The sequence below is a fragment of the Pecten maximus genome, chromosome 8, assembly GCF_902652985.1.
Source record: "Pecten maximus chromosome 8, xPecMax1.1, whole genome shotgun sequence".
Lineage (NCBI taxonomy): Eukaryota > Metazoa > Mollusca > Bivalvia > Pectinida > Pectinidae > Pecten > Pecten maximus.
The window spans coordinates 26,064,305-26,089,984 of NC_047022.1; the positions used below are offsets into that span (position 1 = coordinate 26,064,305).

Here is a 25,680-nt window from a genome sequence, read left to right on the forward strand (position 1 = left end):
AAAATACACATAAAACATCTTTATTTTGCAAGAAAAATATGCATACGACTTTCAGAAGTATTTTGATATTGTATGCTTCAATTCTATTTCAGTTTAGGAAAACGATTATACAATTAATATAGTGTATTGTAAGGATGCATTAACACGCGGTCTACGTAAGGAACAAGATAGATGGCAAACTGGTTTGTAAAGCGAGAGATTTTTTATGTTTTTGAGGAATGTCTAGAAAAACATTATTCAGGCGACTTCAAGCCCTTGATTGATGGTATACACTTGCGTCGTTAAAGATGGCGAGCACATTATACTATATGTTATGTCCAGTTAAGTGTATGTTTATTGTCCAGGCGGCGAAAGACTGATTTCCAAGAATTTTCTTTTCACAAAACACGTCCACCACTGAAAAAGAATAAGGTTTAAACGTTTAACACGACGATTCAATTAAATCTGTTGATACCGGAAGTTGTCCCCAGATTATACACCACACATCGTTAGGTATAATGGATTGTTTGTGTGTAAGGTTTATCGCCCCGTGAAAAGCCAGAGTCATAGAAGCGGGGTCCCCTTGTAGCTGTTAGTGACTACCTCACTGAACAAACACATGAGAGACCCGTCGCATGCCTTCCAGAGCAATTAGGGTAAACAGCGACAGGACAGACCAGCAGCTTCCCGAGAAACATATATAAACCGACACGGGATAGGGCACCTCGAATCAGATATGGAAACTTGAGGTTAACACAAAGAAAACGAAAGTAGTAATTTTTTCAAAAAGAAAAACGAAAGGAAGAAATCGATTTATGGTGTTCAATAAGCAACTAGATATTCAAGATACTTTTTCATACCTAGGTATACTATTTAACTATAATGGAAGCTTTACAGCTGCCAAAAAACAATTGTGTGTTCAAGCCAATAAAGCACTTTTTGCTCTTTATCGTAAGATAAGAAATATAAATTTACCTGTTGATTTACAACTGAAGTTATTCGATTCACTAGTCACCCCAATATTATTATATTCATGTGAAATATGGGGATATGAAAATACAAGTATGTTGGAAAAAATACATCTACAGTTCTGTAAAAGAATTCTTGGTCTACGAAAAAATACATCTAATTTGATGATTTACGGAGAAACTGGCAGGTATCCTATTACTGTTAATATTAAGCTAAGAATGATAAAGTTTTGGTATACTCTTCTAACCAATAAAAGCAAATTGTCTAGTACTATATACAAATTGATGTATACTCTCCATGTAACTGGTCAGACTGAGTTTAAATGGATGAAATATGTTAAAAATATTTTAGATAGCGTTGGACTAAGTTTTGTCTGGATACAACAGAGAAATTGTGTACCTGATATTAAATATCTACAGTCAATTATTACTCAAAAATTACAAGACCAATTTATACAAACATGGTTCAATCAATTAGAAAACACGTCGAGAGGACAAACATACTCTATATTTAAATATCAGTTTGGCTTTGAAGATTATCTTCTGCGACTAAATGTAAAAGATAGGAAAACTATATGTAAATTTAGAACGTATCAAACTTCCGGTTGAAACCGGAAGATGGACTGGAATCCAGCGACAAGATAGAGTATGTCCACTTTGTAACGCTGGTACTGGAGATGAGTTCCATTTTTTATTTGTGTGTAACAACCATAATGTACTCCAGTTGCGTAGTAAATATATCCCAAATTACTACTGCAGAAATCCTAATTACTTTAAAATGAAAGGAATGTTCTCAATCTTTTATAAGAAATTGTATATGAATGTCAGTTTATTTATCCAAAAACTAGTCGAGTTATTATAACACACCTTTATCATCCAGCATTGTGATTATGCAGTATGTAAGCTTTATTATATTAATAATTATATTTATGAAAGGTTAAAATGTATTTTCCCACATTTCCTCTTCAAATTATATTATATTTTGCCTGTCATGCATCCATTCTGTTGAAAATGTCTGACCTCTTGTTATACACTATTATGTGTGTCTGAGTGAAAATAAAATCTTGAAAATCTTGAATCTTGAATCTTCACCTTAGATTACGTGGCCGACACTCTAGCCGCCTGAGTTGCCGTGGCCCCCTCATCTGAGGATACGTGGCCGACACCCTAACCGCCTGAGTTGTCGTGGCCCCCTCATCTGAGGATACGTGGCCGACACTCTAACCGCCTGAGTTGTCGTGGGCCCCTCATCTGAGGATACGTGGCCGACACTCTAACCGCCTGAGTTGTCGTGGCCCCCTCATCTGAGGATACGTGGCCGACACTCTAACCGCCTGAGTTGCCGTGGCCCCCTCATCTGAGGATACGTGGCCGACACTCTAACCGCCTGAGTTGTCGTGGCCCCCTCATCTGAGGATACGTGGCCGACACTGTAACCGCCTGAGTTGTCGTGGCCCCCTCATCTGAGGATACGTGGCCGACACCCTAACCGCCTGAGTTGTCGTGGCCCCCTCATCTGAGGTTATGGGCCGGCTGAGCTATCGCGGCATAGACGCTACAGTATATATATCAAAGATTGGTTACCCTGTTCCTGTACTTTTTATCAATATCTATGTAACACATTCTGATCCTTCAATGTTCAAACCTTAGACTTGTAAGACCGGGTAGTACAATGATATAGAAAGGATATCATCTACGTGGATGGACATATCTTTAACCAGAAATCCCCGGTTTACCACGCCACTATAGACTGAAAGATGCTCTCTTGGTATAGCACAAGTGCTAATTTTGTCAGTGTCATCTTTAAATAGCGTCTTTTGAAAGATCTGATCGTATTGTATTAACCTCGTTCGACTCCTCGAACAAATTTCGGGCTTAGGAGCTGGTAAAATCTGAAGGCATGTGTGGAAGATTTCATGAAATAGACAAGAAACCCTTGTACAGTTTTAAAAGTATGGGGACTGATTTCGGTTTTGTCGCACTGCCGCACTGGTGTCCCTGCTAATACGACAACGCGACACTGCCGAATTAAGCCACAATACTTAACGAAACATAAAATAAATAAAAAATGATAATAATATATCATAAAAATTAGTGCCAGTCTTTGTAGATAAGGCTGATTTCAGAGAATTCAATAATTTTTGGGAAAATTCCAAAGTCGTTATATTAAGTCATATTTAGTTTACAGTACACAGAAAAACAAAATCAGTAAAACACCATGAACATTCCCCCGTCATTTTAGAAAGTGAAGCAACATACCTTGCTTGGTTTATCTGAATCGGACTCGAACACTTTCTCACACATACGGAGTGCCGTCTCCTGTCGGATCTGTTGAAGGTATGACCGCATGGTCTCTGTAATTATTACAACAAAGAATTATTTAATCTTATCATTTTGCCCAATAAAAACTAACTTAGCGTTCCAAACGTAGGGATCCTTACCTATAATTGGTAAATAAGTTCATTCACGTCGACTTCTGTGCAGAGAATCAATTGATTTGTGCATCCAAACAAAATAAATAATTCATTACTGAAAACGTGCTTACATTGCTGGATTTTGGCATCTATGTATGAATGTATCAAAACCACTGATTGATACCCGGTGTGGCTTAGTATGAAGCATGGTGAAATGAACCGGGGTCAAAGTACCATAATGGTAAAGTGAACCGCATAAAAAAATTCCTGACCCCCAAACATTTTGTGTGTGTTGAGGTGTTTAGAGGAATGAAACAAGGTAATCTAAAAAGGATTTGGTGAAAAAAAAAGTTAATTAGTAAGAAAATAGTGAAATGCTTCACTTTACCATGGGCTTCACTTTACCATACTACACCGGTATCCTGGTTAGAAATGTGACATTTTGCCAATAACAGGAAGGCTTATTTTGACACCGTAATGATAATGATAAAATCTAAATGTGATTGATAATTTTTTCTGTTCTCTCCATTTACATTTCACCCCCAGTATACCTTTCTCTTTTCAAATAAAATTCTGACAATGACGAAAAACGACTCCTGGTCTTTAACGAAGCATACCTTCGTCGCTGCGAGATGGTTTGGCATATAAACCATTGAGGGGGAACCCCGATTCTCCTGGAATAGGGTACTTCTTCAGTCCCAAGGTATGCATATCTTTGTGGGCCTGTTTCTTGGACGTACACTAAGAATAACAACAATTCATTTATATTTCTGTCAATGAAACAATCTCACTTTGACAGAGAATAAAGTAAACCTAAATAAATACCGGTTAGAGCCATACACCTGATGTTACGTAAACCTAAATAAATACCGGTTAGAGCCATACACCTGATGTTACGTAAACCTAAATAAATACCGGTTAGAGCCATACACCTGATGTTACGTAAACCTAAATAAATACCGGTTAGAGCCATACACCTGATGTTACGTAAACCTAAATAAATACCGGTTAGAGCCATACACCTGATGTTACGTAAACTTAACAAAATACCGGTTTAGAGCCATACACCTGATGTTACGTAAACTTAACAAAATACCGGTTTAGAGCCATACACCCGATGTTACGTAAACCTAAATAAAATAAGTGGTTACTGGCATAAACCTGTTGTTACATAAACATAATAAAATACTGGTTTACAGCCATAAACTTATTGTAGGGTACTTCTCCAGCCCAAGGGTATGCAACTCGCTGTGTCCTGTTTCTTGGACATACACTAAGAATAACAACAATACATTTATATTTTTGTCAATGAAACAATCTCAACCTAATAAAATACCGGTTAACAGCCATAAACCTGTTGTTACGTTAACCTACTAGAGAAGTGGTTACTGTCATAAACCTGTTGTTACGTGCAATAAACTTGTTACGTCAACCTAGTAAAATACCGGTTTACAGTCATACACCTGACGTTACGTAAACTTAATAAAATACTGGTTTACAGTCATAAACCTGTTGTTACATAAACCTAATAAAGAAGTGGTTACTGACAAAAACTTGTTGTTACATAAAGCTGATGAAATATTTGTTTACAGTCATGTTGTTACATCCGTCGACGCCGGACCATAAAAAGCTGGGAAAGAGATAATTGAAGTTTTTTGTCAATTCATACCGGAACTTATAATGACCAAATTGTGACAATGAATCAAGTCCCCTATAATATAACACAGTAGTGCACAGAACAGCTCAGACAGGCAACTGTGGCCGTCAGGAGCCAGAACAGCTCAGACAGGCAACTGTGGCCGTCAGGAGCCAGAATAACGAACTTTGAAGTTTTAACTTTGGGTGAGACTGAAAAATAATATCAGGTATTGAAGATCAACAGACACATTATACATGCTAATTACTACAAGCAAGTCCCACCAAACCTTTAATTGTTCCTAAGCCCATGAGTTTCCTTGTTGGACAGGAAATTTGCACCTACACAAATCCTAGTCCTGAACTAGAAGTCGATGTTCAGTTTCTATAGGAAATTGCAGCAATTGTAACACAGGATGTTGGGTAAAGGAACCGATTTAAAACTTTAACTTGACCAAACACCATCAAGTCCAGCAGAGAAATGTCCTTTAGGATGGCCTGGTATGGTACATGTCCTTAATACGTTTCCGAATATTCTGTGTCATGTTTAACGGCAACAGTAGTCACTAAGTTGAACGTTATGTATACGTACCCTTTGTAATTTCTTGATACACTCGGATATAAACAATGTTATATAAATCAGGGTACGATCCGCTTCACTCTGAAACATATACATGTAGTATGGTATAAATTAAATCGAGTACGTTTTGCATGTTTCTTTTTGAAAAAGATGCATTGAAATAAGGCTATGGGAACGTTTCTCACAAAAACGACGATTTTTCCTTAGCTTAAGCAATGCTTTCTGCTTTCTGAACAGTGAAGAAGTGAATGTCAAGAAATCATGTATTAAGGGAAATGGTAAAGTGAACGTCGTGAAACCGTCTCTCAAGAGAAAAAGTAAAGTGAACGTCGTGAAACCGTCTCCCAAGAGAAACTGTGAAGTGAACGTCGTGAAACCGTCTCTCAAGAGAAATAGTAAAGTGAACGTCGTGAAACCGTCTCTCAAGAGAAACTGTGAAGTGAACGTCGCGAACCCGTCTCTCAAGAGAAATAGTAAAGTGAACGTCGTGAAACCGTCTCTTAAGAGAAATAGTAAAGTGAACGTCGTGACATTATCTCTCAAGAGAAACTGTGAAGTGAGGGCCATGAAATCATTTATCAAAAGAAATAGTAAATGAAGGTCGTGAAATTATCTCTCAATAGATGTAGTACTGTGAAAGTCGTAAAATCATCCATCAATAGATATAGTACTGTGAAAGTCGTAAAATCATCTCTCAATAGATGTAGTACTGTGAAAGTCGTAAAATCATCTCTCAATAGATGTAGTACTGTGAAAGTCGTAAAATCATCTCTCAATAGATATAGTACTGTGAAAGTCGTGAAATCATCCCTCAATAGATGTAGTACTGTGAAAGTCGTAAAATCATCCCTCAATAGATATAGTACTGTGAAAGTCGTAAAATCATCCCTCAATAGATGTAGTACTGTGAAAGTCGTAAAATCATCTCTCAATAGATATAGTACTGTGAAAGTCGTAAAATCATCTCTCAATAGATATAGTACTGTGAAAGTCGTAAAATCATCCCTCAATAGATGTAGTACTGTGAAAGTCGTAAAATCATCTCTCAATAGATATAGTACTGTGAAAGTCGTAAAATATAATCTCTCAAAAGAAACAGTAAAGTGAAAATCATGAAATCATCTCTCAAGAGAATCGGTACAGTACACATCGTAAAATCATCGTCAAACCATCTCCCTAGAGAAGTAAAAGTGTCATTAGTTAGAGCTAGGTCAAATCCCAATGTTTTGCAATGAAATTTGGTGGATGTATGAAAAATAACGTATATGCCTAAACAATATTATAAAATATGCAAAGTCATTGTCTGTACATGTGCAAGTACAAACGATAGATAAATGACGTCTAAAGGACTTTCCAGGGAACACGATTTGTATCATAATAACTTCGCGGTTAATAAAGAGAGGTACTTAATTCATAACAAATTTATTTTGCTCATTTGTAAGGGAAGTTCAATCTAATTAAGATAATATTTCTCACCTTTATTTCATAGTTCCTGAAGAAAATGTTGGCTTTAAAGTAATAAATCCCTTCGTCCACTATATCAAAATCACTTGCTAAAAAAAGGAAATTAGTTCAATTGAAAAGATCAGATGCTATCCAATCTTGCATACCTGATAGTTCTTATAAGCCAGTAAATCAAAGTAGTGTACACATGGATATAAACCGATGAGGTTCTAGAGCGAGAAATGAGCACGATGTTTTTATTAACAACCAGGTAAGCTCGTGGTAAGTAAGTTATGTAGAACTATTGCTTTCAGTCCCTTTAGATTGTTTGCAATGTTATTCATCATCGTTTGAAGGTATATTTCTGAAAATAAATATTCATGAAAATTCACCATGATATAATTATGGCAATCTTCGAAAAACGATATCTGAAATAAATTCATTCTTTGGTGGACATCTAAGTGGAATATTCATTACAAAATGGTAGTAGTAATTAGTTCGGCTGTAGTGTCAATATTATATATTATATACATATGTAATAGCAAATCTTTAGAGTGAGACTGAAATAGTTCAATTACAGTTATTCGAAGAAATGCTGAACAATTATTTATCTCGATGTAATTTTAGTTTGCATAAACAACTCTTTAACATGTATAATGTACTTACCATCTTGTGGAGCAGGCCCCTTAAAATTTGTTCTCAGGGGACACAGTGCCATGTTCCCTACCAATTTGGGCGGGTTGAGAAACTGGGAATGATGAGGCTGAAATAAACAGTGATGTCTATAACATTACACCGAGCTGTAAAATCATCGCAAAATTGGAAGTATTTTATTGTAGATTATAGTACTCAAGTTGGACAATTATTTTTCAGAAGCAATATGATCTAGTATCTAATCAAGTTATAAAATGTATGTATCCAGAGTTGTATAAGATATTTCTCATGATATAAAAGAAATGTCATTTTATTTTCTTTAGAAGATATATTTTATACTTAATCAAATCATGTAGAAAGAAAATCTCTGAATCCGTAAAATAACCAGGCATTAATGTCTTTTATGATAACATGTACATACTTTATAATAAAGTACTCGTGTAAAGTAAGCACATCAAGGATATCTACATATATACATGTATTACGGAACATCCTAAAATTTAGTACATATGTCCCTTTTGCAAATCACCTTATGTTAATAGTGTAGGTCTCATAATGTCAACTCCACATTACATTGAAAAATTGAAAAGAAAATACTGTTGATTCATACATGAGAGCGTGCACATTTTTCATATTATAAAATAGACAATTTAGTTATACCACAACCCATCGTAGGCCATACTTAATTTTATGAAACTATAACAAGACTCCCAGTGACTTAACTGTTTCTACAGCAGTAGACTCTACTCGCTATTCAAACACGAATGTCTAAAACAGCATGCCAATGAGAGATAATACGTAACTATGATAGACTGTGGCTGGCATCACTTGTACAAAGATCTAGTTGACCACATCTTTAACTGTTACAGATTTGATGTATCATTACTATCCAATCACATTACATGTACTAGAATACATATATACTGTAGTATGTAATTACTATCAAATTACATGTACTGGAATATATATATACTGTAGTATGCTATTATTATCCAATCAAATTATATGTACTAGAATATAAGATATATAGACTGTAGTATGTAATTACTATCCAATCAAATTACATGTACTAGAATACATATACATTGTAGTATATAATTACTATCCAATCAAATTACATGTACTAGAATATATATACATTGTAGTATATAATTTCTATCCAATCAAATTACATGTACTAGAATACAAGATATATAGTATGTAATTAAATAACATATATGTATCTAAAAATCAGAAATTCAGATGTATAGTTTCATATTGTACATGGGATATATTATAATATAATATCTCTTAGAATGAAATGTTTATGAGATATCTGATATATTTCGTAATAAAGATATATTTTAAAACATATCTACCTTAGCATATAAATGATAAAGATAGGTCATAACTTAAAATCAATAGCGCTCGTTGTTATCTTTTTATAAATGCTCAGTATTTTGTTCAGGAGTCAAGGCTTTGGAAATGATCGATTTCATCAGAATATTTCATATTAATTAAAATTATAAGACTGATTTCTATTATGACTGTTTTGGCAGAAAAAAATGATAGTCAAATTGATACAATTGATACAACCGGCCTCCGGCCTCTTTTCCACTATATTTATGTTGTAGTGTGTCTGGTGTAGTGTGTGATTTCTTGAGTGAATTTTGCAATTTTACAACGTTAAAATTCTTCTAATATGTATAGAGCTTATGTTGAGTAACTATAAATATATTTCATCAATCTATCAATGATCATGAAAATAGATGAGATGATATGATTATAACTGAAAACGGGTTGCACAGATAGCATTGTGTATATTGTTTCTAATGGCATATATAATAAACCATGGACCGGGATACAACAGAACTTAATGGGTTGAGCGACTTCTGTCGATTCATTGTAAATAAAGACAATATTTGAGACAAGATAATGAAACGGTAAGAATAGTTAGAACGTTACCGGCATTGTTGTGCTCTGTGTGATCCGCCCCTCGACTTTTGACCTCCACGTGGTTAGTGGCGTTATAAACATCCGCTATAAACTGATACGTGTCGGTACGTCACAGACGAGGCAGTGGTGATAATATTGCACTGCTATACGCTGCCTGTTCCCCTACCGCTGGGCGTATTGTTATGTTAATGCAGATAATGACATTTTGTGCACACTGGTATTATTCAAGGACCCCCCCCCCCCCCCTCCCCCTCCCACACAAACACACACACACTTAATTAGTGCAATTAGATAAGGGATTTTTCAATTATAGTAACGAAATATATTTCCATTTGCTCTGCATTGCCACTTCATAAACTTATCAAACAAAACAGAAGGTAAAAATGATACCCCAGGTTTTCATGATATGTAATGGTACGGGTTCACTGGGCGGGTTACTTAGGATCTTGTGAGTGCTAAGGCGTGCATACATGTAGTGACGTATGTCACCACGCAATTTGTAATAACGACGCAATTTGTATGAAAAATTTCAAAGTCTTTTTTTACCGGATAAATTGTCATCAGATGGAAAGATAATCTTCACTTGGTGCATGTTTCGACCTATTTATATTGGAAAAATACTTATTTTCTACTTATAATGACATTTGAAAAGTTATTACAAATTGCGTTGATGTGCACATGCCACTCGACGCAATTTGTAATAACTTTTCAAATGTCGTGTCGAAACATGTACAAATTGCGTGGGGACAGACGTATATGGTGAAATATACGGAGAGCACGTGAATAACCTGGGGGTAGGGGTGGACGTAACACGGTGTAGGTGTATGGGTGATAGCGTCATTCAAGCTATTGCAGCCGAAGTATTTAACCCCCCTCCCCCTCCCCTCCCCTCCCCCTCCTCCTCCTCGTCTTGATGAGATAAAGTGGTAATGTTTCTGATTAGTTTCAGGATTATAGGTGATGCTGATGAGAAGTGATCTCGACGACAGATTTTTTGGGAATTCACCCGTCAACGGACGATCTGGAATGATTGACAGTGTTCAGCATCCCTTGACGAGGCTCTTATACCAGTTATAATAATTGATAAATGATTTATGTTCGTTTGAACGTGTGATCTAGAACATAAAGGTGCGTATCCTCACGGTGGAATATATTGATTCAACTGTTGAAATTAAATGGATGATTTTGTCTTTTTCCATGAACTATATTTTTTACCGGGAACGGTCGTTTGTACTCGTAACGGCACAAGAACAGGTCCCACAGACAGCGTGAAATGATTTCCAATCAGTTGACGTACATTGAGTAGAGAAAGGGAGATAACCCCTTACCTTGCATCAAGTCTCGCATACTGCAGAAAAGTCTGAAAGTTCAGATTTGTACCTAACACATGCTTTTAAACCTTCATAAAGTGATTTCAGAATATCTAAGTTTCCCTCTTACACCACTTTAATACAATTTCAAAAATAATTTATTTCTTTTAACACTGTCAACTGCTTTACGATAGTCTACAGAACAGTAATATTTAGAGCTTACGCTTTTTAGAGAGTATTTTTTTTATAATTCGTGTAGGGCAAATATAGCATCGTTTGTACCGTAACCTGCTTTAAAACCAAACTGGGCGTCAGTTATATTGTAAAGGTCATACCATTCTAGTAACCTGTTGTTAAGTACACTTGTAAACAGTTTTGATATACAACTTACCAACGTAATGCTGCCTTCTGTAGTTATTTGTGTCGTTTTTTCGCCATTTTTAAAAAATGAGAAAATTATACCTTTCGACAACTAGAAGGAAATACTCCTTTCCAAAAATAGTATTAGACAGTAATATATATGTTAGCAGTGGCGTAAAGACGTCTGTATAACCGGTGTATGCTCGGTCAATGTAAGAGCTTCCTAACACACATCATGTTAGAAAGTTGATAACGACGACAGTAAATAACTGAGACGATAACAAACTTCAATTTTCAAAATCCAAGATGGCCGTCTGTCGGATATTTTGTTTTTCTGATAAAAAAAACCTAAACTCAATAGGCACAACTAGGTACCAACGGGAACCTATATGCCTACATGAAGTTTGAGGAATATCCCTCCAGTACTTTTCAAGAAATAGTAATAACAAAATTCGATTATCAAAATCCAAGATGGCTGCCTGTAAGCCGTTTTGTTTTTCTGATCGAAAAATTTCACACTAGGGACTTACACATGAAGTTTAGTGGAATATCCCTCCAGTATACTTCTATATCAGGGGGGGGGGGGGGGGGGGGGGGGGGGTGAGGAATATCAACAAGACGGGACTACCTGGCAAGTACAAGGCCTGGATATGCATGGCCTGCTTCCCCGGCTGACCTGGCCACTGATGCTATACGAGATAGGGGTAATGTTCAACAGCAGAAGGCTTGGAGAGAACCTACGGCGTTGGCTTGGAGTACCACCATCTTCTCTAGCATAGGATTGTATAGCAGAATGTCCAAGCTACAATTACCAATCACCTCGTTAGTAGTGGAGTACAAGGTAGGAAAGGCCAGACTCATCATGACACTGAAGACTTCAAAGGATGAGAAAGTCAGGCAGGCAGGCGTTCATGTGAGAACAGGGAGGAAGTGGTCGGCAAGCAGGGCTGTTGAGGACGCAGACAGCAGGCTGAGACACAAAGATATAGTTAGAACAGTATCTCAGGGCAGACACGGTTTAGGAACAACACACAGACAGTCATGGAAGAACGGCAGACACAAGAGAGAGGAGGGGATGGTACAGAGTGAGATTTGAGCTCAGGAGGAGGAGGAGGGAAGGAAGAAAAAAGCTGTGAAGCTAGGCTGTCAGGGCGCATGGTCAAGGTGGGAGACTGAGGAACGGCATTTGACCTGGAAGGATGTCTGGCGATATCAACCAGCGCAATTGAAATTCCTGCTGCGGTCAGTCTATGACGTTCTACCATCACCAGTCAATCTCCATAGATGGGGTTTGGTACCTGATCCAGACTGTGTGCTGTGTGGCAAGAGAGGGAATGTGTTAACAAGCTGCCCGACGGCATTGACACAGGGCCGGTACACATGGCTACATAATGAGGTACTCCGGGAGCTTGCAGACATCATAGAAAGGGAGAGGAAAACACAGAGGAAAGTAAAGAAGAAGACGGTTACCATAAGATTTGTTAAGGAGTGGCGGAGTGCGCTGGTGCAGAGAACCAATAAGAAAAGTGGCCTACTAGAGATGGCAGACGACTGGACCATGAAAGTGGATCTGCATGGAAGATAATCTTTTCCGAACATAGTCCAGACCTCCCTTAGGTCAGACACTGTGCTGTTGTCTAGGGGAGAGAGAAAGCTACTACTAGTAGAGCTGACCGTGCCATGGGAAGAGAGGTGTGTGCAAGCAAACGAGAGGAAGCGTGCCAAGTATGAGGACTTGTTGGCGGAGTGCCGGGAGCAGGGATGGCAGACATGGAACTTCCCTGTTGAGGTTGGGTGCAGGGGCTTCCCTGCACAGTCACTGTGGAGGACGCTCACTGCGCTGGGACTGACAGGCCTGGAAAGGAGAAGAGCAGTACAGAGGCTAGCCCAAGCAGCTGAACGTGCCTGCAGTTGGATTTGGAGGAAGAGAGGAGAGTACCTGGAAGTCAACCGTTGGAGCACAGTGACTGATCACCACTGTGGACCCCCCCATCCAGAGACTGTTCCGAGCTAGAGGTTGAAACATTCAACGAAGGTTGGACTCGGCTGATGACTCCAACGGATCGGCAGTGCCACACACCATCGATGGCATCTGTATTATGTAAGTCAAGAAATAGCGGCAACAATTTTCAATTGTGAAAATCAAAGATGGCCGCATGTCGGCGGCCATTTTTGTTTTTCTGATTAATATCTAAATTACATTGGCACAAAAAGGTACCAAGGGGAACCTACACATGAAATTTGAGGAACATCCCTCCAGTATTTTTCAAGAAATAACGATTACAATCTCCAACTCTTAAAATCTAAGATGGCCGCCGGCGGCCATTATGTTTTTAGCCCACCATCATCAGATGGTGGGCTATTCAAATCGCCCTGCGTCCGTGGTCCGTGGTCCGTGGTCCGTCCGTCCGTCCGTCCGTCCCTCCCGTCCGTCCCTCCGTCCGTCCGTAAACAATTCTTGTTATCGCTAATCCTCAGAAAGTACTGAAGGGATCTTTCTCAAATTTCATATGTAGGTTCCTCTTTGTGCCTTGTTATGCATATTGCATTTTGAGACAAATCGGAAAACAACATGGCCGACAGGCAGCCATCTTGGATTTTGACAATTGAAGTTTGTTATCGCTATTTCTCAGAAAGTAATGAAGGGATCTTTCTCAAATTTCATACGTAGGTTCCTCTTGGTGCTTAGTTATGCATATTGCATTTTGAGACCAATCAGAAAACAACATGGCCGACAGGCAGCCATCTTGGATTTTGACAATTGAAGTTTGTTATCGCTATTTCTCAGAAAGTACTGAAGGGATCTCTCTCAAATTTCATATTTAGGTTCCACTTGGTACATAGTTACGCATATTGCATTTTGAGACCAATCAGAAAACAACATGGCCGACAGGCTGCCATCTTGGATTTTGACAATTGAAGTTTGTTATCGCTATTTCTCAGAAAGCACTGAAGGGATCTTTCTAAAATTTCATATGTAGGTTCCACTTGGTGCCTAGTTATGCATATTGCATTTTGAGACCAATCGGAAAACAACATGGCCGACAGGCAGCCATCTTGGATTTTGACAATTGAAGTTTGTTATCGCTATTTCTCAGAAAGTACTGAAGGGATCTCTCTCAAATTTCATATTTAGGTTCCACTTGGTACATAGTTATGCATATTGCATTTTGAGACCAATCAGGAAAACAACATGGCCGACAGGCATGCCATCTTGGATTTTGACAATTGAAGTTTGTTATCGCTATTTCTCAGAAAGCACTGAAGGGATCTTTCTCAAATTTCATATGTAGGTTCCACTTGGTGCCTAGTTATGCATATTGCATTTTGAGACCAATCGGAAAACAACATGGCCGACAGGCAGCCATCTTGGATTTTGACAATTGAAGTTTGTTATCGCTATTTCTCAGAAAGTACTGAAGGGATCTTTCTCAAATTTCATATGTAGGTTCCTCTTTGTGCCTTGTTATGCATATTGCATTTTGAGACAAATCGGAAAACAACATGGCCGACAGGCAGCCATCTTGGATTTTGACAATTGAAGTTTGTTATCGCTATTTCTCAGAAAGTAATGAAGGGATCTTTCTCAAATTTCATATGTAGGTTCCTCTTTGTGCCTAGTTATGCATATTGCATTTTGAGACCAATCGGAAAACAACATGGCCGACAGGCAGCCATCTTGGATTTTGACAATTGAAGTTTGTTATCGCTATTTCTCAGAAAGAACTGAAGGGATCTTTCTCAAATTTCATATGTAGGTTCCTCTTTGTGCCTTGTTATGCATATTGCATTTTGAGACAAATCGGAAAACAACATGGCCGACAGGCTGCCATCTTGGATTTTGACAATTGAAGTTTGTTATCGCTATTTCTCAGAAAGTAATGAAGGGATCTTTCTCAAATTTCATATGTAGGTTCCTCTTGGTGCTTAGTTATGCATATTGCATTTTGAGACCAATCAGAAAACAACATGGCCGACAGGCAGCCATCTTGGATTTTGACAATTGAAGTTTGTTATCGCTATTTCTCAGAAAGTACTGAAGGGATCTTTCTCAAATTTCATATGTAGGTTCCACTTGGTGCCTAGTTATGCATATTGCATTTTGAGACCAATCGGAAAACAACATGGCCGACAGGCAGCCATCTTGGATTTTGACAATTGAAGTTTGTTATCGCTATTTCTCAGAAAGTACTGAAGGGATCTTTCTCAAATTTCATATGTAGGTTCCACTTGGTGCCTAGTTATGCATATTGCATTTTGAGACCAATCGGAAAACAACATGGCCGACAGGCAGCCATCTTGGATTTTGACAATTGAAGTTTGTTATCGCTATTTCTCAGAAAGTACTGAAGGGATCTTTCTCAAATTTCATATGTAGGTTCCTCTTGGTGCCTAGTTATGCATATTGCATTTTGAGACCAATCGGAAAACAACATGGCCGACAGGCAGCCATCTTGGATTTTGACAATTGAAGTTTGTTATCGCTATTTCTCAGAAAGTACTGAAGGGATCTTTCTCAAATTTCATATGTAGGTTCCTCTTGGTGCCTAGTTATGCATATTGCATTTTGAGACCAATCAGAAAACAACATGGCCGACAGGCAGCCATCTTGGATTTTGACAATTGAAGTTTGTTATCGCTATTTCTCAGAAAGTACTGAAGGGATCTCTCTCAAATTTCATATTTAGGTTCCACTTGGTACATAGTTACGCATATTGCATTTTGAGACCAATCAGAAAACAACATGGCCGACAGGCTGCCATCTTGGATTTTGACAATTGAAGTTTGTTATCGCTATTTCTCAGAAAGCACTGAAGGGATCTTTCTCAAATTTCAGATGTAGGTTCCACTTGGTGCCATGTTATGCATATTGCATTTTGAGAACAATCAGAAAACAACATGGCCGACAGGCCAGCCATCTTGGATTTTGACAATTGAAGTTTGTTATCGCTATTTCTCAGAAAGTAATGAAGGGATCTTTCTCAATTTTCATATGTAGGTTCCTCTTTGTGCCTAGTTATGCATATTGCATTTTGAGACCAATCGGAAAACAACATGGCCGACAGGCAGCCATCTTGGATTTTGACAATTGAAGTTTGTTATCGCTATTCTCAGAAAGTACTGAAGGGATCTTTCTCAAATTTCATATGTAGGTTCCTCTTTGTGCCTTGTTATGCATATTGCATTTTGAGACAAATCGGAAAACAACATGGCCGACAGGCAGCCATCTTGGATTTTGACAATTGAAGTTTGTTATCGCTATTTCTCAGAAAGTAATGAAGGGATCTTCTCAAATTTCATATGTAGGTTCCTCTTGGTGCTAGTTATGCATATTGCATTTTGAGACCAATCAGAAAACAACATGGCCGACAGGCAGCCATCTTGGATTTGACAATTGAAGTTTGTTTATCGCTATTTCTGGATTTTGAGACCAGTCAGAAAACAACCTGCCCGACAGGCAGCCATCTTGTATTTTGACAATTAAGTTTGTTATCGCTATTTCTCAGAAAGTACTGAAGGGATCTTTCTCAAATTTCATATGTAGGTTCCTCTTTGTGCCTTGTTATGCATATTGTATTTTGAGACAAATCGGAAAACAACATGGCCGACAGGCAGCCATCTTGGATTTTGACAATTGAAGTTTGTTATCGCTATTTCTCAGAAAGTAATGAAGGGATCTTTCTCAAATTTCATATGTAGGTTCCTCTTGGTGCTTAGTTATGCATATTGCATTTTGAGACCAATCAGAAAACAACATGGCCGACAGGCAGCCATCTTGGATTTTGACAATTGAAGTTTGTTATCGCTATTTCTCAGAAAGTACTGAGGGGATCTCTCTCAAATTTCATATGTAGGTTCCACTTGGTGACATAGTTACGCATATTGCATTTTGAGACCAATCAGAAAACAACATGGCCGACAGGCTGCCATCTTGGATTTTGACAATTGAAGTTTGTTATCGCTATTTCTCAGAAAGTACTGAAGGGATCTTTCTCAAATTTCATATGTAGGTTCCACTTGGTGCCTAGTTATGCATATTGCATTTTGAGACCAATCGGAAAACAACATGGCCGACAGGCAGCCATCTTGGATTTTGACAATTGAAGTTTGTTATCGCTATTTCTCAGAAAGTACTGAAGGGATCTTTCTCAAATTTCATATGTAGGTTCCTCTTGGTGCCTAGTTATGCATATTGCATTTTGAGACCAATCGGAAAACAACATGGCCGACAGGCAGCCATCTTGGATTTTGACAATTGAAGTTTGTTATCGCTATTTCTCAGAAAGTAATGAAGGGATCTTTCTCAAATTTCATATGTAGGTTCCTCTTGTGCCTAGTTATGCATATTGCATTTTGAGACCAATCGGAAAACAACATGGCCGACAGGCAGCCATCTTGGATTTTGACAATTGAAGTTTGTTATCGCTATTTCTCAGAAAGTACTGAAGGGATCTTTCTCAAATTTCATATGTAGGTTCCTCTTTGTGCCTTGTTATGCATATTGCATTTTGAGACAAATCGGAAAACAACATGGCCGACAGGCAGCCATCTTGGATTTTGACAATTGAAGTTTGTTATCGCTATTTCTCAGAAAGTAATGAAGGGATCTTTCTCAAATTTCATATGTAGGTTCCTCTTGGTGCTTAGTTATGCATATTGCATTTTGAGACCAATCAGAAAACAACATGGCCGACAGGCAGCCATCTTGGATTTTGACAATTGAAGTTTGTTATCGCTATTTCTCAGAAAGTACTGAAGGGATCTCTCTCAAATTTCATATTTAGGTTCCACTTGGTACATAGTTACGCATATTGCATTTTGAGACCAATCAGAAAACAACATGGCCGACAGGCTGCCATCTTGGATTTTGACAATTGAAGTTTGTTATCGCTATTTCTCAGAAAGCACTGAAGGGATCTTTCTCAAATTTCATATGTAGGTTCCACTTGGTGCCTAGTTATGCATATTGCATTTTGAGACCAATCGGAAAACAACATGGCCGACAGGCAGCCATCTTGGATTTTGACAATTGAAGTTTGTTATCTCTATTTCTCAGAAAGTAATGAAGGGATCTTTCTCAAATTTCATATGTAGGTTCCTCTTTGTGCCTTGTTATGCATATTGCATTTTGAGACAAATCGGAAAACAACATGGCTGACAGGCAGCCATCTTGGATTTTGACAATTGAAGTTTGTTATCGCTATTTCTCAGAAAGTAATGAAGGGATCTTTCTCAAATTTCATATGTAGGTTCCCCTTGGTGCCTAGTTATGCATATTGCATTTTGAGACCAATCGGAAAACAACATGGCCGACATGCAGCCATCTTGGATTTTGACAATTGAAGTTTGTTATCGCTATTTCTCAGAAAGTACTGAAGGGATCTTTCTCAAATTTCATATGTAGGTTCCTCTTGGTGCCTTAGTTATGCATATTGCATTTTGAGACCAATCGGAAAACAACATGGCCGACAGGCAGCCATCTTGGATTTTGACAATTGAAGTTTGTTATCGCTATTTCTCAGAAAGTAATGAAGGGATCTTTCTCAAATTTCATACGTAGGTTCCTCTTGTTGCCTAGTTATGCATATTGCATTTTGAGACTAATCGTAAAACAACATGGCCGACAGGCAGCCATCTTTGATTTTGACAATTGAAACTTGTTATCGCTATTTCTAAGAAAGTGCTGAAGGGATCTTTCTCAAATTTCATATGTAGGTTTCCCTCGGTGCCTTGTTATGCATATTGCATTTTGAGACCAATCGGAAAACAAGATGGCCGACAGGCAGCCATCTTTGATTTTGCCAATTGAAGTTTGTTATCGCAATTTATCAGAAATTGCTGAAGGGATCTTTCTGAAATTTTATTTGTAGGTTGCCCTCTGTGCCTAGTTATGCATATTGGATTTTGAGACCAGTCAGAAAACAACCTGCCCGACAGGCAGCCATCTTGTATTTTGACAATTAAAGTTTGTTATCGCTATTTCTCAGAAAGTACTGAAGGGATCTTTCTCAAATTTCATATGTAGGTTCCTCTTTGTGCCTTGTTATGCATATTGTATTTTGAGACAAATCGGAAAACAACATGGCCGACAGGCAGCCATCTTGGATTTTGACAATTGAAGTTTGTTATCGCTATTTCTCAGAAAGTAATGAAGGGATCTTTCTCAAATTTCATATGTAGGTTCCTCTTGGTGCTTAGTTATGCATATTGCATTTTGAGACCAATCAGAAAACAACATGGCCGACAGGCAGCCATCTTGGATTTTGACAATTGAAGTTTGTTATCGCTATTTCTCAGAAAGTACTGAAGGATCTCTCTCAAATTTCATATTTAGGTTCCACTTGGTACATAGTTACGCATATTGCATTTTGAGACCAATCAGAAAACAACATGGCCGACAGGCTGCCATCTTGGATTTTGACAATTGAAGTTTGTTATCGCTATTTCTCAGAAAGCACTGAAGGGATCTTTCTCAAATTTCATATGTAGGTTCCACTTGGTGCCTTGTTATGCATATTGCATTTTGAGACCAATCGGAAAACAACATGGCCGACATGCAGCCATCTTGGATTTTGACAATTGAAGTTTGTTATCGCTATTTCTCAGAAAGTACTGAAGGGATCTTTCTCAAATTTCATATTTAGGTTCCTCTTGGTGCCTTGTTATGCATATTGCATTTTGAGACCAATCGGAAAACAACATGGCCGACAGGCAGCCATCTTGGATTTTGACAATTGAAGTTTGTTATCGCTATTTCTCAGAAAGTAATGAAGGGATCTTTCTCAAATTTCATACGTAGGTTCCTCTTGTTGCCTAGTTATGCATATTGCATTTTGAGACTAATCGTAAAACAACATGGCCGACAGGCAGCCATCTTAGATTTTGACAATTGAAACTTGTTATCGCTATTTCTAAGAAAGTGCTGAAGGGATCTTTCTCAAATTTCATATGTAGGTTTCCCTCGGTGCCTTGTTAGGCATATTGCATTTTGAGACCAATCGGAAAACAAGATGGCCGACAGGCAGCCATCTTTGATTTTGACAATTGAAGTTTGTTATCGCAATTTATCAGAAATTGCTGAAGGGATCTTTCTGAAATTTTATTTGTAGGTTGCCCTCTGTGCCTAGTTATGCATATTGGATTTTGAGACCAGTCAGAAAACAACCTGCCCGACAGGCAGCCATCTTGTATTTTGACAATTAAAGTTTGTTATCGCTATTTTACAGAAGGTACTGAAGGGATCTTTCTCAAATTTCATATGTAGGTTCCCCTTGGTCCCTGGTGTTGCATTTTGGGACCAATCCGAAAACAACAGACAGCCGTTATCGCTAAATCTTAAATTTTATATATAGGTTCCCTTTGTTTGAAAAGTACTAGAGGGCTGTTTCTGAATTTACACAGATTAGTAAGACTTAGAGGAAGGGAAATGTAGAGAAAAGATCAATCTGACATGGAACCTATAAAGATCATTCAATGGTGGGCGCCAAGATCCCTCTGGGATCTCTTGTTCTGATCGAAATTGGAATGACACAACAAGGGACCAAGGGGAACCTACTTATGAAGTTTGAAGAATATCCCTCCCGTACTTCTCAAGAAATTGCCACCAACACGGGTTGTTTACAGAGGCCAGACAACCGACGAACAACAGATGGATGACAGACTGACTACGAATGCAGGTCGATTAGAATAGTCCATTATCATCTGATGGTGGGCTTATAAGATTAACACTAAAATAAGATTACCGCGAAAACATGTATGTTTACGGTAGGTGATCAATCCGTTATTGTTTACAAATACAAGAACACCAAAAGATAGTAATATAATATTTAATAATACTTCTCAACTTATAAAAAGCATTAATACATTGTATATCTTAATAGATTAAAGAATGTACATCTTACATACAGTATCATATACATATAATATGTGTGTGTGAAATTGGAATACATGTAGCTCATTCTCTCCATACTAGTGTAAACATGATTCTAAATCATTCTGCATTTAAATTCACTACCAATAATTTTAACAGGGTTGTTTTGACAAGTTAAGTGTAAAGAATATTACTACAACATTGTCAAAACTTTAGATCCAAATCAAATACTTGTAGGAAAGAGATTCATCAATCAATAAAAAAATGCTACAGATCAAAAGGACTTATAAAAGCCGAGAGTTCCTATTTGTACATTGTATGTCCTTGTGCCACAGATAACTCTTTCCAGAGTAGTGCTCCTGATCAGACAATAAACGTTTCGTGGAATTGCTTTTGATAAGTAAAGTTGATGTTGAGTAACGTACAGTATTTAATTTTAGTTTATACTCCACAGACACGCATACCCTGACAGCTAGAAAATTAACCTCAGCCAGTTGTATCTGAATACAGTGATTTGTTTACAGCAATGTTTAAAAAAGAATAGTGAGGCATTATCATCATCATAAATGCACAATCAATATTCTGGTAAGGTTTTGTCATTCTTGTTCAGCAACAAGTATCAGACCAAATAATTCAAATAAACTCTACAATATTTTTTTTAAATGTGAAAAAATATTTATGAAAATGTTCAACAACAAAAAATGGAAAACTAATTGTGATAGTACACCAAAATTTCACTTTTCAGATCACTTTTATAAATGTTATTGGACACTAGACACTTCAAAGAAAATAAAGATTGCACCAATTTTTCTTCTGCATTCAGTGATATGAACTTAATTGCATTGGTTAGAAAAGAGTAAGGAAAGGGGTTTATACATGCACTTACATACCGTACATGGATTTAATAATTGTTCACTTATTTTAGAAACCTCCCAAAATCCCATACACAGAATAAATTATTAACAGAAGTTGGATATTCCCTTCGTAGATTCTGCAATGTATGTCCCACTTATCATGATAATGTTTAATAAATTTAGGTCAATAGTTATCACTGTCCAGGTGCTGACAAGCTCTTGTCCAAAAACTTCCTTTTAGCAAAGCACATCCACCACTGAAACAAATTTTAATAGAAAATCAAAACCACATTATATTTTCATTCATCAAAAGTAAGCAGTATTATAATCTACACCATATTGTTGAATGAAAGGAACTGTTAAGAAATAAAACTAAAGGAAAAATAATCTCTCATATTTAATTAAGTTATGATATGACATGCAGAAATTTAAAAACATAAAAACAAACGGTTCCTGAATAATCGCCAAGATAAAATCAGTGCCACAATGAAACATGTATGGCTGAGAAAAAAAAAATTTTGGCAGAGAAAAAAAGTAATTTTAATTGGGCAACAATATTACATGACAACAATATGAAAGGTTCAAGTAAATATAACAATAACACTGGACATAGACAATAAAAGATAATCAAATTGTGCCTTGACAATGAATAAGGATGTTATTGTCTCTCATAGTTGAAATAATAACAATCAGTTTGTTCTGATAATTGACATAATACCTTGCTAGGTTTATCTGAAGTCGAGTCAAACACCTTCTCACAGATCCTGAGTCCGGTTTCCTGTCTTATCTGCTGCAGGTAATTCCTCATATTATCTATGGAGAAACAGCTGATTGTACTATCAAGGATGGAAGGAATCAGTGTGACTTCAGGTAACTGATCTATAAACTTGTTCAGTTATTTTATCTGGCTTATACTCATATCTAGGCAAATTCTTAATAAAACAATTTAATTACCTTTTTAAATAAATAAATGATTTATACCAAGTGATTATAATTTACTGTATCAGTTTCTTCAGGGATAATTTTAAAACTTTCATAAAATGAGTCAATTAGCTATAGGTACCTAACATTTTATAGCTTAAAAAACAAATTCCTTTTGACAGGCCTAAGTCAGATGAATCATCCACAATTTATATGAAATTTGTCCTTTTTTAGAAGCATGATCTTCAGTAAAAGAGGACCTTACATGTAGGCATTGTAAAGAAGTTTTGATGGTTCAAATTTGGAGGTTTTGGCAAATGTATGAGATACAAGTTTTTGTATAAATGTGAAACTGATTATACTTTTCTCTACTTATTGTCAGGGTATGATCTATTTGCTGTGATTTGCAATCTATCCTGGACTAAAGTGAAATTAACAATCTTTATTGTACCACAATACATGTATAGCAAAAATAAGCATAAGTATAAAACCATTCAATCGGTAGGCTAATTGGTTTTGCTCAAATTATGCTCAGTAACAAGGTTAGTCTTTATATAAATACTTTGATTTTCATAAAATTCCTGTTTTACCTTCTTCACTTCGACCATTTGGTTTTGAGAACATGGCGTTGAGGGGGAATCCTGACTCTCCAGGTATTGGGTAGTTATAGATACCAATTGTGTACATCTCCTTCTGTCCCTGATTTTTAGACTGACACTGAAAAATTACACATTTGAATCTTAAATACTGGTAGATAAACATAGTAAAACATTTGATTTCTGAAGATTTTGATTAATCTTAAATGGATCCAGTTGAATTCAACCACTTCAACAATATACTCTGGTATTTTTTAACATTTTCATTTATAATTCACACAAACAATCTCCACTGTGAATTGCAATGACCAAGGAATATTTGTAATTAAAACTCAGTGAAACCCGACTTCACTGACACTGTATGGGACAGTCAATATTGTATATGACAGTGTGTCGGTAAGGTCAGTGTTGGCAATTACTATGGAGCATGTCACCATTTTAGTGAATATGGTCAGATGCTGCAGGTTATCATTAAAGTCAGTGTTTGGTAAAGTCAGGTTTCACTGCATTTGTTAATGCAAGTATACGAGCTAATACTTAATGTGAATATCCTCAAATAACCCATACACACAAATAAGCCCACTTCTTCATGTTTTGAAGAATAATCAATTTCAAAATTCTAATCTGAACGTAGTTCACAAATAAGCCTTTCCAAACCTTTTTTTACACTAGGTGGATATTTGAGAATAAATACGGTACATTTTAATTCTATGTACAAGAAATATTTGGTTATGTATCATTTTTATGCAGAATGAATGTGAAGGATACAAACCTTTTGGAGCTTCTTAAGGCACTCGGAAATGAACAATGTTATGTAAATTAATGTGCGGTCAGCTTCGCTCTGTTCAAAAAGAGATACAAAACAATAAACTTGTATCAAATCAAACAAGGTGAAGGATTTAATATGTGTAATATATGTGTAAGCTAATTAGCAATGTGAAAACTATGTTCTCATCTCTGAAAAATCATTCAATGAAGTTGGAAGGTTTTATGCAGCTAAATTTATGTTTAAGTTCAAAGAATTGTAATGAATGTAATTATTTTTCAGGAACACTGGCACCAATATCCATATTATAGGAGAACATGTACATAATAAACAAAAGGACTTGCATTGTATTTGACTTACATCAAAAGTAAAAAAAAAAAAAAAAAAAACCCAAGTAATTTCCATTTTTAGAACTTACCTTTATTTCATAATTTCTAAAGAAGATATTTGCTTTGAAATAGTAAATGGCTTCATCTATGATATCAAAGTCACTCGCTGAAACCAAATGAAATGTTTTGTTAATACATGTACATGATTATATATAATATATAGTAACATACAAAGCTTTGTGCATGTCAGAGAATGTCAATATTGAAAATTATGATTACATCACCAGGGCCTTCAGTTAACCCTGGATTTTCAGTTATATTTTTAGAAGTCAAAGAACTATTTGTCAGAAATTTGAAGGGTCAAAACATATGACATTAGAAACACTCATGTCTGTTTTTACTATATAACCATGGATTTACTGCCGTTTCACTCGTGGCAAGTTGCCATCCTTGTCGTTTTCACAGTACACATAATCCTGCCATAGCATTTTTTTTTATTAACATTCTATATACACAAGCTTCACACACAACACTGTTTCACTTACTATCTCTGGGAGCAGGTCCCTTGAAAGTTGTCCTGAGGGGTAACAGTGCCATATTCCCCAAAACCTGGGGTGGGTTCTGGAACTGAGAGTGGTATGCCTGAAAATTAAAACAACAAATCTAGCAAAAAATCCGAGGATATAAGATTGCTTCCTAAAGTAAAAAACGTTTCCCGTTTTTACACAAAACTGGATGACTCACCAAGATCACAACTCTTGAAATAAATACGCTACTTGATGGAGCAATCGAGTTTGTTCGATCACCTAATTAGATTATGCGATATATAGATCTATATACACTTAATTCATACATGCAATTTAAACTTATTAAAGCAAACGTTTTCTTACCGGCATAATGTTTCCTTTTGGTCCAATCCACCTTGTCGACTTCCTCGTTGGATCGCTTACATCAATGCCAATATAATTTTTCAAATATATAAAAATATCAACAACATTCCTATATTTTCCATACAATTCAATCAATATTTGTAAAATAAATTTATAATTACAATATATAACACAA

At 36.8% G+C, this 25,680-nt stretch overlaps 2 protein-coding genes across 2 annotated transcripts; both read right to left on the reverse strand.

The window, feature by feature from the left end:
• Nucleotides 1–4: 4 nt before the first annotated feature.
• On the reverse strand, nucleotides 5–9,738 carry LOC117332994 (actin-related protein 2/3 complex subunit 3-like). The gene is made up of 7 exons (XM_033892099.1): nucleotides 9,618–9,738; nucleotides 7,686–7,782; nucleotides 7,053–7,129; nucleotides 5,589–5,657; nucleotides 3,979–4,102; nucleotides 3,207–3,301; nucleotides 5–396 (listed from the first exon to the last, which is right to left on the reverse strand). The coding sequence occupies exons 1-7, from the start codon at nucleotides 9,687–9,689 to the stop codon at nucleotides 334–336; spliced, it is 597 nt and encodes a 198-aa protein (XP_033747990.1). The 5' UTR covers nucleotides 9,690–9,738; the 3' UTR covers nucleotides 5–333.
• An 11,353-nt stretch (nucleotides 9,739–21,091) lies between these two features.
• Nucleotides 21,092–25,592, reverse strand: LOC117332995 (actin-related protein 2/3 complex subunit 3-like). The gene is made up of 7 exons (XM_033892101.1): nucleotides 25,506–25,592; nucleotides 25,161–25,257; nucleotides 24,705–24,781; nucleotides 24,293–24,361; nucleotides 23,515–23,641; nucleotides 22,722–22,816; nucleotides 21,092–22,260 (listed from the first exon to the last, which is right to left on the reverse strand). Exons 1-7 carry the CDS (start codon nucleotides 25,509–25,511, stop codon nucleotides 22,198–22,200), a joined length of 534 nt encoding a protein of 177 aa, XP_033747992.1. The 5' UTR covers nucleotides 25,512–25,592; the 3' UTR covers nucleotides 21,092–22,197.
• Between the last annotated feature and the right edge of the window lie 88 nt (nucleotides 25,593–25,680).